The 14955-nt window shown below is 39.5% G+C and overlaps 1 protein-coding gene across 6 annotated transcripts in view; it reads left to right on the top strand.

Annotated features, from left to right (window-relative positions):
* The window catches only part of kcnip4a (potassium voltage-gated channel interacting protein 4a), a 1101054-nt gene that overhangs the window by 720761 nt on the left and 365338 nt on the right, over positions 1 to 14955 (top strand). The window contains exon 1 of one of the 6 annotated variants that reach the window (XM_048537277.2): positions 2309 to 2394. The exons of the other annotated variants lie outside the window; for them this stretch is intronic. Coding sequence (XP_048393234.1) covers positions 2358 to 2394 — 37 coding nt within the window. The 5' untranslated portion in view covers positions 2309 to 2357. Of the gene's footprint in view, positions 1 to 2308; positions 2395 to 14955 lie in introns of those variants that run through there. 6 annotated transcript variants of the gene reach the window in all.

Raw genomic sequence — 14955 nt, 5'->3', positions numbered from 1 at the left:
AACCAAGCGGAGGCTTGGAGACCGCTTTGCAGAATGGGGAAACCAAGCGGAGGCTTGGAGACCGCTTTGCAGAACACCTCCGCTCAGTTCGCAACAAACAACTGCACCTCCCAGTCGCAAACCATTTCCACTCCCCCTCCCATTCTCTGGATGACATGTCCATCATGGGCCTCCTGCACTGCCACAATGATGCCACCCGAAGGTTGCAGGAACAGCAACTCATATTCCGCCTGGGAACCCTGCAGTCTAATGGTATCAATGTGGACTTCACCAGTTTCAAAATCTCCCCTTCCCCTACTGCATCCCTAAACAAGCCCAGTTCGTCCCCTCCCCCCACTGCACCACACAACCAGCCCAGCTCTTCCCCCCCACCCACTGCATCCCAAAACCAGTCCAACCTGTCTCTGCCTCCCTAACCGGTTCTTTCTCTCACCCATCCCTTCCTCCCACCCCACGCCGCACCCCCATCTACCTACTAACCTCATCCCACCTCCTTGACCTGTCCGTCTTCCCTGGACTGACCTATCCCCTCCTTACCTCCCCACCTATACTCTCTCCACCTATCTTCTTTACTCTCCATCTTCGGTCCGCCTCCCCCTCTCTCCCTATTTATTCCAGTTCCCTCTCCCCATCCCCCTCTCTGATGAAGGGTCTAGGCCCGAAACGTCAGCTTTTGTGCTCCTGAGATGCTGCTTGGCCTGCTGTGTTCATCCAGCCTCACATTTTATTATCTTGGAATTCTCCAGCATCTGCAGTTCCCATTATCCCTGCTTTTGAACCATCCTTAGTAGATACTTTCTTTTACTGAGAGCACTCTTCTTCTACCTCTCCCTCCTCAAACTCAGAGCAAGTTTTCTTGACTTGTACAATCCCTCTAAGTTTGACAGTCAGTAGAAGCCCGACCAGGCTACCCATGTCAACAAGCAACTTACTTCATTAAAAGATTTTAATTCAGCTTAATGTAATTGAGCATCAGCTAGACATTCCCCACAGACTATTCAAAAAAAAGCAACAGTCTAGCAATTAACCATCGTTCATGATCATTTTAAATCATGCTGGAAGTCCTTCATTTTATTTAATGCCTGTTATAAGGAACAAGGTTAAGTCAGGGTAAGCTTTAGTGCAGCTTCAAATCAGCATTGCACAATGTCTGTTGTTATAATTTACACCGGCCTCAGTGTAGACTTGGACTCTTGGCCTCAGCAGACCAGCAAGGCATCCTCCCAGCCTTGTGTGGTGTCCTCCCAGCCTTGTGTGGTGTCCTCCCAGCCTGGCGTGGTGTCCTCCTGTCCTGGCATGGCGTTCTCTCAGCCTGGTGTGGTGTCTTCTTGGCCTGCATGGTGTTCCCTCGGCCTGGTTTGGTGTCTTCCTGGCCTGGCATGGTGATCCCCCAGCCTGCTGTGGTAGTTTCTTGGCATGACATGGCCTCAGCTTGGACTTCCAGCCTCGAGGCGATTTGAGAACATTCTCTCAGTCTCGAGAGCTTTCAGCTGAAGCTCAGCGTGGTCTGAAGTCAAGACCTGGTGCGAAGCTAGGTGCCAGTAGTAGACTGGGTTAGAAGGACTGTTATTCTGAACATTTTATTTCTCTATTTTCTAATTTATTCCTACAGCCTGTAATACTAGACTTTTTACTCCTTTATTTTTCTATCATTTTTTTCCTAAGAACTTGTACTGAAGAATCTGTACCTGGATACCTTGCACCTAAGATGGCACTGTAAGTGGCGACTTGTAAATGTTTCACTCATTTGAGTACATGTGACAATAAACCTAATTCAATTCAATTCAGCTCTGATGTTCAGGCTGTGCATACTTCAGTGAGATAGCACCATGTGCTGCTCCGTTTGGAAATGTGTCTGCACATCTTAAACTCCATTTTCAAGCTTTAAAAATTGTTGCAGTGTTCTCTTGCAAAATATTTCCCTTTGATATGGTGAATGACATTATCCTCCATCAACACCTTGATATTGTTTATCTTGGCGGGACTACCCTCATTCAGCTTCATTCTGATGCATACAATGATAGCTAAAACACCTTCATCAATATCTCCACCCTGATACTGTTAGCTCAGAATTGACAAAGGAGCTATTCTTGAGAATTTCCCCTTCTTCAGCTGCCAACAGGCAGCAACTGAAGACATAGGATTGGCATTCACACAGATTGCCATATTGCACAACTGCACCTTTAGCACTTAGCTTGACCTCTTTGCTGCCTCTCTGATGTCAGATTACTTATCCAATAACCAGATTTGAGTAAAGTTTCACTTCTGCCTGGAAGCAATGAGATAATTAAAGCTGTAACTTTTAGTAGTGATTGGTTAAGGCTTTGCTTCAGGATTTCTGCTGGTCTCTCGTTACAATGGGGGTATGGGAGAAAACCAATGGAAATTATTCAGGTCAGCTTTTTTTGAAAATATGTTGCATTCAAATGTAGATAAAAAATGACTTATCTGGATAATTGCTCCAAAAATTAAAAGATCACTAATGAACTAAAGCAATTCAGGAGACAAAGAACCTTGACAAGGTTTATTGTTTTCTTTTGCATTGTACTAGGTCTCATCAGCGATTTAAAAAAAACTTCTGCTAATAAATGAATGAGTGCTTAAAAGATAAGACACAACACGTTAGAAAATGGAAAGGGTTCTGGTCATTTTGCAACCACACGTAAATAAATTTCACTGTCTTCAGTTAATTGCATGTGAAGCACTTTCGAATATTTAGAAGAAAACCAATGAACGCAAATATGTATCTTTCAGTGAAGGATTTTTACATAATGGTACAGATCAATTGACAAGGAAGAATACCGCGCCATAAAAACTAAGGCATGTATTTTTTTTCTAAGCAACGACTCAGTCATGGCAAAACATTTTAGGATCACTTACAAAAAGCTTTCAAATATTTTAGGTCAGTAGGATGCAAGTTGCAAGTCTTCCTTTCTACTTTCAGTGGCATTTAAAAGTACCCTAAATATTTATAACATCCTTTTTGGAGACTAGTTTTCCAGCATTATTTATGGATCTAGTTTAACGATATAAATCACACGAATGCAACTGTGGAACTCACTGGCTGAATTCTATAGTCCGTGGCCACTGGGACAAAGGACTACCCAGCCAAAAAAAAAACCACAGGGAGCACACCCAGAGTAAGAATTGTTGTCTCCCAGTGATTTGATGAATTGCTGCTAGTAAGTTGAAGGCTAGATTTTTTACCATTCAGGAACTGAAAGTCCCACCTCAAAGAGTTGTTAATTGTTTTATAAGGCAGTTAGGACCTGAAAGGGGTAGCTGACATCATGTGATGGGCCTGCCGATTAGAATATAAAGGACTGTTCCTGGAAGGACCTTAGGGGGTGTTAATAGTTTTGAAGGGCCTCTTTAAGTTGTTGTTTGAGTTTTAAGTCAATGTAGCTTACTGTAATGTGTGCTTGTGCTTAATTTGGGCTTGATATCTCTTAAATATCTCCAGCGTAATGCAACTGGATGATAGGTAATATCCTGTTCACTGTTCATCAAGACCAAGCCTACCCTTTACTGAAGATCATCTGAGAATCTGTCCCACTTGATATCAGTAGCCGAAGCTACGCAGACTCTATACAGTTTACACCAAGATGGCAGGAAAGATGGCCATTTGTGCATGTGTAGAAAACACCAGTAATGTCACTACAGCAGTAGAGCCGTTATCGCTATGAGCAAATTATCTTTCACTGAGTGAGGTGGAGATCCACACGCAGATCAAGTGTGCCCCAGTGTTTAGAACAGAAGCAGCGTATGTACTGGCAGTTGAAAGTCGCTCGTTGGTTGGATCAACATTGTGAGATTTTGTCTGGCAGAGGTAGCGGCTAGATGGGGCAACTTTAGAAATGTGTGCGTAAGCTGCAAACTGTGGGAAATAACGCACTGACCACCACCATTCCCATCTTTCTGTTTGCACATGGCCTGCCTCACCTCGCTGGTCACCTCTCTTCCAGTGGGTGAGTACTCATTGTAACTACATCTGCACAACTTAGTATAGTTAAGCAGAGCTTTTCGAGCACGAAAAGCATTAGTTTATACTCACCCAGTCAGAAACCAAGAATCAAATGAAAGAAGCAGAATGATCCTAAGGTGCCCGAGAAGTGGGCTGGATTTTCTGAGGTGAGGCCATCTCATACAGAATGATATTCTACTCCTTCATTTTCACGAAACAAGAGAGCTCAATATTTCTGACAGGTGATTGCAATCAGGATTCTTTCAGAAATGCAAAGCCATCCCTGTATCTAACAGGCCCTTCAAATTGTAGAACAGCTGGGCAAAGGCAAACTATGTCACATTTTTCACAGCAGCCCATGAACATACTCTGTGATTTACTCACAGGCATCCACCTTGCTAGCTCTTGTGAAAAGATACTTAAAGATGTATGAGGTTAGGATTTCAGGACGGTAACAGATATGGTGCCTGGTGAGCAGGGTGCCAACTGGGCAGAGGGCAAAATGGGTGGATGTTAGGGTGCCAGGAGGCAAGGATGCCAGGTGCAAATTGGCCGAGTAAATGAAGGGATGTTTTGAATCCGGCTGCATGGGAGACATTGGGTCTGGTGGACGGCAGTTGTCAGGCCCACAGTGGGAGCATAGCAGTTGGGTCTGGAACAGGAATTGTTCGGGTATGTCAGGTTCAGAAAGGTATAGCAGGTCGGCAGCAGGGGACAACGGAATCAGGCCCTCCAGGTCAAGAGGTAAAGTGGGAGTACATCCTAGGCATGGGGTTTTAGAGAACATAGAATATAGAACATAGAACATTACAGCACAGTACAGGCCCTTCAGCCCTCGATGTTGTGCCGACCTGCCATACCAATCTGAAGCCCATCTAGTCTACACTATTCCATGTACGTCCATATGCTTGTCCAATGAGGACTTAAATGTACCTAAAGTTGGCTGAAAGAGAGTCAGGCCTGGGTTGGGGGCAGAGGTGTCATGTCCAATGGCGGGATGTATCTCGTCCTACCAGATGGAGTACAGTGTTGATAAGTGTGAAGTCATCCATTCTGGTAGGAATAACAGCAAAATGGACTACGTTTTAAATGGGAAAAAATTGCAGCACGCTGCTGTGCAAAGGGACTTGGGTATCCTTGTGGCAAATGGAATTTTGTCTGCCATTGCTAGAGGGATGGAAGTTAAAAACAGGGAGGCTATGCTGCAGCTGTATAGGGTCCTGGTGAGGCCACACCTGGAGTACTGTGTGCAGTTTTGGTCTCCTTACTTGAGAAGAGATATACCAGCGCTGGAGGAGGTGCAGAGGAGATTCACTCGGTTGATTCCAGTGTTGCGAGGGTTGGATAATGAGGAGACACTGAGTAGGCTGGGATTATACGCTTTGGAATTCAGGAGAATGAGGGGAGACCTTATAGAAATATATAAAATTATGAAGGGAATAGATAAGGTGGAGGCAGGGAGGTTGTTACTGCAAGCAGGTGAAACTAGGACTGGAGGCCATTACCACAAAATAAAGGGAGGCAGATATAGGACTGAGGTCAGGAGAAACTTTTTCACTCAAAGGGTTGTGAATCTGTGGAATTCCCTGCCCAGTGAAGCAGTTGATACTACCTTGCTGAATGTTTTAAGGCAAAGCTAGACAAATTTTTGAACAGTAAAGGAATTAAGGGTTATAGTGAGTGGGTGGGTAAGTGAAGTTGAGTCTCAAAAAGATCAGCCATGAACTTACTGAATGGCGGGGCAGGCTCAAGGGGCCGGATAGCCTATTCCTTCTCCTAGTTCTTATGTTCAGACAGAGAGGTTGGTGTCAGTTCGAGGTCTGAGTGATGTATAGGGTTACAAGAGTATTAATTTGTGGATGTGAGTTAAGTTGGGGTTTCCTTGAATAATTATTCAAAAGTTAGACTCGGATTTCAATATTCTATCTTTTCCTCTGTAACTGTTTGTTTAACCCTTTGAATTCTCTGGTTTAAACGGATACTTTTGCAAGATTCCAGACACAGCTCATTAGAATTTTCAGTTTCCTGAGAAATTCCTTCGGAATCTGCTCCAATAGAGATTCTGCAATTTCCGGTGTGCAACTCACAGCAACAATTGTCTGACTAACAGAATATATCTGGATTATTACTCTTTACAGATTTAGTGCTAAATACTTAGTAATTGTTCATTGTTAGGCAGAAGCAACGCTGCAGATCTTCTTTCCATTGCACTTTGACTATCATATAAATAATCTGTGCATTTTATAACTACCACACATAATATGCTGTTTATGTTAATAACAAATCTGGGCTCAATCTGTTCCAATTTGTGAATAATTTCTTTTTTCTAATTGTGTAATAAAATATTTATTATGTATAAATCATTCATGTTTTAAGTACTACCCATTGTTGCCACTTTTCTAAGTTTTATTTACAAGTAAACAGAATCAAACCAAAGCAGCAATAGCAACTGTGTTGTTGCAGGAGCATTCTTTTTCCGACCAGGGACAAAGGCTCAGGAGGCAGGCGGCATTCACACAGTTGGAAGATATTTATACAAGCAGAAACTGGTTTATGCAGGGAGAGGGCGAAAGGATCTTCTCCCAAACCTAGCTTCGGAAGATAGATCAATGAAACAGCCTCTGCTTTTACAAAGAAATACAGTATTTTTATATGTTTTGTTACAGTAATCAAACACAACATAGTCATCATACTTCCCCGTAATCTAGACACCCAACCCTGTGGGATACTTAAATCCGTAATGGGCACTTTCATGGACAGTCCCAGGTTCCCATGGTCTTGTGGTATTAGTGAAACATTGTAATCTCTAGGCCTTGGGACTTTCCCATGCATCCTATTCGTTTGCGTTCCAAAAGTTTAGTGGCTATAATCCTTCATGTATTTCTTAGGCTTGTTTTTCTGTAAGAACGGCTCAAATTCTGTTACCCATTGTATTTTGGTGCTGTCTTTAATCACATTCAGTTACTCCTTTTATTTTTCCACTGTCCCAATTACATAATGTAAAAATAAAAATCAGTTAGTTTTAACTAATTGTATAGGGTTAACTTCTGTTATAAAGTTAATTCTGAGTGTAACATTCCGTGACTATTACTTTTGTAATTTTCTGATCAATCTATTTTGCTCAGGATATCAGACAAAGTGTCTTCTAAGGCTACTTAAATCTTTATGTCTAAGCTAACATTTTTTTAAGGCTCATATTATATCCTGGTTAAGATTGAAACCAACTTCTATGATTAGAGCACTTTTCGCTAGAAACTATTTAATATTGCTTGTTGCTTCAAAGAGGCAACTATTTACTACAAAATGACTTTAGCTGTTATCCTTGCAGCTGCTTGAGGACCTAATCTAGCACATGATGTTATTCATTTACTGGGACAATCATCCTTTCATAAATAACAAATTCCAGCTTTATTAATCTGTCCTGAGGCTTCCTTTTATCAGAAATGTCTCGGATGGGAACATGCAGCATTCCTTTACTGACCTAGCAGTTCTGTTCAAAGGTATCATTGTATTTCACTGTGTTAGCAGGCTGCTTAGTTTTACTTAGTTTCTGTCTGCTGTGTTGTAAGCAGGCATGGGCCGTTTAGAGTGTTCAGGTACAAGTCACCTGACATAGCCAAGTTCAGGTCACCCCTACAGTTGTGCATAACAGAAAGTACTATTTTGAGCTCTCATTTAATTCCAAGTCCTGCTCTTATTTGATCTGATCCTTGCTTATCTATCTGCGTAACAGTTGATTCATCTAAAGAATAACAGAAAAGAAATAATTGGTGGACACGTTAAAGAAAAGAGAAATTATAATTTGTGCTTAATGACCTATATATTATGACTTGAAATAATAAAGTGTAATGAGAGAGTTGGTGATTGAGGAGAGAAGTCCTAACTGTTCTCTCTTGGACTTTTCTGACATAAAGTTACCGGTATCATTCTAGAGCTGGCAAATAACATAGGTTCTGTTTATTTGAGGATCTAATATAGGTTTACACATCAGACAGACTTGTGAGAGAAGTTTGATGCCTGTGTTGCAGAGAAACATAGCTACACTGCCTTCTGTTTGTATTCTGGAAGCTGCTGGACACATGATCCATATTCTGGTTTCTTGATTACTCATTCCTTTGTAAAATAACAGCACAACATTAACTGTGGGAATTATACAATATTTGTAACTATTTGTGATTACTGTATTAACTGTTAACTCCTTATAGGCTATTTTGGGTTGACCTGAAAATAGATGAACCACAAATGTGTTTGCCTTTGTACAGTATTACGCCTCCACATTACCAAAACACCTTTGAACCATGTACTGTTTTATATTCAATTGAGATAAAAATGTTAGAAATATATTGCAAGTGTATCACAGCCCAGAACAGATTAATAATATACAAGTGTTCACTTAAAATCTCTGTCAGCGTCTTACTTGCAATTCAAAATTTGGTTGGAGCATTTTGCAGCATTCAGGAATGTTCAAGTACACTCCAGTGTCTAATTAAACACAGTTGTGTAAACTAGAGGTTTGCAATGATATCCCGAAATGATGTGAATTTTAAATTTGTGTCTTTAAAACCTGTGTTTAGTCAAACACTTTGTAGGAGAACTGGGCAGAAAAAATTGGTAAGCCAGGATCAAATGTGAATCAGTAAGATGTTGACTTTTACATGAGTGAACGTGCATCACAATAATAATGTTAAAACAATGTTAGCCTAATTGGTGATAACAAAGTGTCGAGCTGGATGGACACAGCATGCCAAGCAGCATCATAAGCGCAGGAGAGCTGATGTTTCAGGCCTAGAACGTTCTTCAGAATTGTGAAGAAGACTCTAGGCCCAAAACGTTAGCTGTCCTGCTCCTAAGATGCGGCTTGGCCTGCTGTGTTCATCCAGCTGCACACCTTGTTATCTCAGATTCTCCAGCATCTGCAGTTCCTACTAAGTCTGAAACAACTTAGCCTAATTGGCACAATGATATCTCTCAGGATAGAAACACACAATTGTTGCAGTATGGCAAAGGTCATTTGGCCTGTAAATTCCATGTTGGGTCTCTGCAAAAGCCATTTTGCTTATCCCATTCCCTGGCCTTTCCCCATTGCTCTGAAGATTTCAGAATTGCACTGTTAAGGTGCAAATCCAATTCCTTCCTGAATGCCACAATTTAATCAAATCAACCCTACTCTCAAGCAGTACACTTCTTCATACCACTTGTAGCATAAAATTATTTCTCCTCGTAATACCTTGGCCTCATTTACAAATTACTTTACTCTGTACATCTTTTTTCTTAACCCCTCCACTAATGGCAACAATTTCACTCTCTTTCTTCTCTAAAGGCCAGTGTTGTACAAACTTTGCCAATCGGGGAAGAGGGACACAATTCAATTTCTCTCTCACATGGGGAAGGGAGTGGAGGAAGGTTGGTGGCACTGAGCGAATTTCAGAAGGATAACATTTGGCACAATAATAAACATGAACTCTCAAAAAGAACTTCCAAAGCCTAAAATTGATCATTAAATAAAGGAGTACATAACAAGAATGACCATCAAAATGTGCTAGACAATGGAGCTAAAAATATTATCGCCACCTTGATTAGGAAGCAGACCACTATGATTCGAGGTGTGTCAGCGAAATGTCACAAAGATTGGCAGACCTTAACAAATTTCATATCCCTTTTGGGCTGTTTGTTACAAAGCATGTCAGCCATGTACACTCAGCCACGTGTACTGGACTCTAAGCACAAAACCCAACATTGGATGTGATTCCATGATTAGACAATTGACAGATGATACTGTGTATGCTATGAATTATGCTGACAACCAACATAAGATTGTCAGTCAGATCCCCGATATAATGTAATTGTGTTCCCTGGAAGCTACATTATCTAAAATGTAGGATCCTGCATTTTGTAGAAAGAAAGAAAGTGTACTCTGTTCCTATTTCAACAAACAAAAGAGATAATATTTCTTTGGTGCATTTCTCAAGCCAATCAGTGTCAACTTTTCTAATTTAAATTTAAATAAAATTTTTAAGCTAACTCTCATTCATAAGACAAGTGGGCCAATTAAGTCTGCTCCACCATTCAATAAGACCGTGACTGATCTGATAGTCCTCAACTCCACTTTTCTATCTTTTTTTTCCCTGAACATTTGATTCTTTACTAATTAAGGCTGTGTCTATCTCAGCTTTCAATATCCTTAATGAACCAATCTCTGCAGCCCTCTACTGTTTTTAATCAAAGAAAAACACTGATTAATTACCCTCTCAAGAAGAAATCCTTCTTGTCTCTTGTTTAAATTCTGAGATTCTGCCTTTGGGTTTTAGACTGTCCCATATGGGGATACAGTCATTCTGCAAAGACCATATCAAGTGCTCTAAGAATCTTGAATATTTCAATAAGATTACCTCTCATTCTTGTAAACTCCAATGAATACCAACCTACTGAACTTCTCCTCATTTTATAATCCCTTTATAACTGGCATCAACCTCGTGAACCTTTTCTAGACTGCCTCGGTAGCTGGTGTAGTTTTCTTTAGGTAAGAGGCCCACAACTGTCACGGTACTCTGGCTATAGTCTGACTAGTGCTGTGTACAGGTTTAGCAAAACTTCCTTATTTTTACAATCTATTTCCTTTGAAAGTACCTTGCATTTTGCCACTGAGCTTGTATGTTCACTTTTCGTGATGTATACATGAGAGTTCCACAGCTTTCTGCAGCCTTTTCCCATTTAAATAAAATTCAGCTAATGTATTCATCCTGCCTAAGTATGTAATCTTACATCTGCCAAATTTTTGCTCCCTCACTTAATCTGTCTACATCCCTGTGCAGACATTTTGTGTCATCCTTAGCACTTGCCTTCCTACCCATTTTTGTGTCACCCACAAACTTGGCAATGATGTACTCACTTTACACAGTGTACAGTTCTGGTCACCGGGCTATAGGAAGGCTATTATTCAATTGGAAAGGGTGCAGAAAAGATTTACAAGAACGTTACTGAGATTGCAGGGTTTGAGTTATAAATTGAAACAGGATAGGTTGGGTCTTTTTTTTCCCTCGAATGCAGGAGGTTGCAGGGTGACCTTATACAGGTTTATAAAATTATGAGGGGCTACATAAGGTGAAGAGCCAAGGTCTTTTTCCCTAGCGGACGTAGGTTTGAGATGGGAGGGGAAAGATTCAAAAGGGACCTGAGGGATAACTTTCTCAAGAGGGTGGTGCCTGCATAGAATGAACTGCCAAAAGAAATGGTAGATGCAGGTACAGTTACAACATTTAAAAGACACTTAGACAGGAACTTGGATAGGAAAGATTTAGAGGGATATGGGCCAAATGCAGGCAAATGGGACTAGTTTAATTTGGAAAACTTGGGTCGGTATGGTTGATTTGGACTGAATTGTCTGTTTCCGTGCTGTATGAGTCTATGACTCTATGACTCTGCTTATCCAAGTGTAAATAATTGTGCCCCCAGCACTGATCCCTGTGGCACTTGTTACGGGTTACCATTCTGAAAGTACTCCCTTATCCCAACTCTCTATCTTCTATTAATTAACCAATCTTTATCCACTTAATATGTTCATCCAACACCAGGCGCCCTTATCTTATTAAGTGAACTAGTGTGTGATGCCTTATTAAATACCTTCTGAAAATCTAAACATTTACATCTATTGCTATCCCATTCTGGATGCTGCTTGTTACCATTTGAAAAGAATCTATTCCCTCCGTAGACAATTCCCATGTCAGGATAGTTTAGAAGTCTCCAATTGTCATTACTTCATTGTTTTTGCACTTCCTGTAAATGTGTAACAAATTTTCTCTATGTCTGTTCCACTAGTTGGGGCCTATAGAATACCCCATACAAAGAATGACCATGCCACATCTGCACAATTATCTTTGTTGAATGCCTAATATGTACTGATTTTTGGGAAACAATGTCAAACCTTCACTCAACTACATTTTAGTCACTATTCATTCATTTGTCTTATTAACGTGTGGGATTAAAACCCAACACTTAAAACTAATTCTTTCCCCAAATTTATCGAAGTACATTTAAAATGATGTATAATGCAAAAGAATTGATGACAAATATTTTGCAGCTAATACATTTTCAAGAGGTAATTTGATCGTCTTTAGCATTTTGCCAAAATGAACTTGAGCTGCTGTCATTTCTCATAGACAAAATTTCTTTGCATTCCTTCTAATAAAGATATCCTTAAGTAATATTCTTTAAAACTCCCTTACATCGTAGGTTCCAAGATATTTAATTCTTGATAAATTCTTCTTTGTTATTATTATTGTTTTCCTTATTAAAGCTTACTTATTAAGAATATGTATCTCAAGATCATAAGTAACACAAATTATTTAAACATTTTTTTAATTTGAGGAAATGACAAACTGTTCATCCAATGGCTCTTATAGTTTCCAGAGAAACTTTGTCATACTTTGATTTTTATAAGATGTTGACAGTGTGCAAGTTACTACTGTCATCAATCAAAACCATCATGAAGCAGTGAAGTAAAAGAATAAGAGGGACTAATTAAGTGGAAATGCAATGGTTCTGCTGTCTTTTCATCAGAAAGATGGGTTTGTTCTGTGTAACTGTGTGTATCTTTTCATGATAAATGAATTGTGTGCCGGTGTGACTGCAAAAAGAAATTGAAGCTGAATCAGAATTTGATTCTGGAAAAACAGGTGAAAATAAAAACACATTTATCACTGGAAACTTGACCTATTAGAAGCCTTGTTTGGCAAACAAAGCAGTCTGCATCTTCAGGGATGATAACGCTGCTCAGAAATTGTTGTTTATTGGGAAAACAAATTTCTTAATGCAAAGTGATGTTCCTGTTCAAGAATACATTCCATAAACATGTTATAATTGTTTCAATGCCAGAGTTCAGTATTATAACCTACATCTCCATCATATTAAATACTTCTGAAATAAAATCAACTTCTAAAAGAGAATTTGAGTCTAATTACTATTCAAGAAACAATAAAAATTTGCTGTAATAATTTATTCATTCTAATCACCTGGATGTAAATCAAAAATAGTACCAAAACAAAGTATTGTGGAATCCTGCTTTTATATTGAAGCCATCCTGTGGAACAATGACTGATCATTGTTCTTTGCGTGTTACTCTAACCCACAAAAAAATTGTTCAGTTCAGTCCAGTCCCACTGTTGTCAAGCTTGGCTCAGTGATAGTTGTCTTGCCTCTGAACCCGAAAGTAGCAATTGTTTAATTTCATTTTGTTACATTAAAGATTCAATAATAAGTTAGTGTTATTGTTGTTGTTGTGAGTTACTCCAGAAAGCACAACATTCAGAGTGTAATACTTAAGGGAATGCTGAAATGTTGCAGGTGCTTTTTTTAAAAAGTGATGCATTAAACGAAGCTACCATCTGTCATATAGATGTAAAGATTCCCTTGGCATTATTCAAACAAGACCAGGGAGTTTTCCCAAGAGCTTGCCAATATTTATCCCTCAATGAACATCACTAACACAGATGATATATCTTTGTCATATTACTATTTGTGGGACCATGTTTTGATAACTTAGCTGCCAGGTTTTTCACATTACATCGGTGATTATTCTTCACATGTATTTATATACCTGTAAACATTTCAAAAATTCTTAAGATTGTGAAAGATGCCATATTAATGCATATCTTTTTACTGGTGAATAAATCTGAGTAATAGCTGATGTGGCATAAAATGAAAAAAAAATCCAGTTTCTTAGAGCATGGTAGCTGTGTATGATGTTTCCACTACATCTGGTCGTGCTAACATACTCAGTATAGTTCAAGCTCAAATTTGCTTCTATGTTTCTCTTTATTTAAGAATAATGACTACTTCTCAATAATAAATTGATTCAAACTAATGGTTCACAACTATGAACTGTTGACATTTTACTACTATTTAAAACCTTAACCTCCTTTACAAAACTCCTACCTGCACACAGATACAGACAGACCAAATAAAAATGTTATGGGTGGAAGGGAAAACTGCAAAGGTGGCCTAAAATTGTCACTGACTGAGATGATCCTATTACTTGCCAAGGCTTTCTGTTGTTCAGTTTCTCTTCATCAGGTATTTTCACTTATTTGCAAGATGCACAGAGTAATTGGTTCACAACTTATAAAGTTTCTGACTTATTGGAAAAAAGAAACAGCTTGAAGAAACCAGTGAGAAAAAATAAGTAAGATAATAAAATGTGAGGCTGGATGAACACAGCAGGCCCAGCAGCATCTCAGAAGCGCAAAAGCTGACGTTTCAGGCCTAGACCCTTCATCAGAGAGGGGGATGGGGTGAGGGTTCTGGAATAAATAACTAGATAACTGGAGAAAATAACTAGCTGTCTTCAAGTTTCAGGCAGTTTCTATGCAGAGGGCCACACTACTTCCCTTCTGGAAGCCTGAAGGATTCTGTTATTATTGTTCATGTGCAGAAACTGTTGAGTTACTCAGGAGCCAACCATTTAGTTTTAGGCCCAACTCATCCTCAGCTGGTCATAATACCATAAACCAATCAGCGGCTTTTTGCTAGCCAAATCTCCCTCCATATTCATCTTTGCACTGCCGCCCTTCAATGTTCCAGTTGATTGTCAAAGCAGCAGTGTAAAAACCACATTTAAGATGAGTTTTGGTAACTTGCTTAAAAACAAAGCAGCGATCCCTTTCACAATCTTTTGTTTTTTAAAATAGTCATTTTCCTATTTCAGTTCACAATCAAAAATACAGAAAATGAAGATGACACAGTCTTTGCAATAGAGACTGTTACTATACTATTGGGAGACCTTGGATAACAGGACTATGCCCTACAACATTCAAAGAAGTTTCTGCTTTTCCCCATTCATGTCCTTATGACAGTATCAGTTTGGATGGACTTTAATACAGTATGGCTCACTAACCCTTTCGGAGCCATATCTTATACAACGCTTACTTTTAATTTAATTTAAAACTTATTAGAAATTAAGAAAAGCACGACACACAAAACCTGCCAAATAGCTTCAC

Source organism: Stegostoma tigrinum, chromosome 1 (genome assembly GCF_030684315.1).
Source record: "Stegostoma tigrinum isolate sSteTig4 chromosome 1, sSteTig4.hap1, whole genome shotgun sequence".
Lineage (NCBI taxonomy): Eukaryota > Metazoa > Chordata > Chondrichthyes > Orectolobiformes > Stegostomatidae > Stegostoma > Stegostoma tigrinum.
Note: the sequence above shows the minus strand (reverse complement) of the source record. Positions and strands in the feature narration are given on the sequence as shown.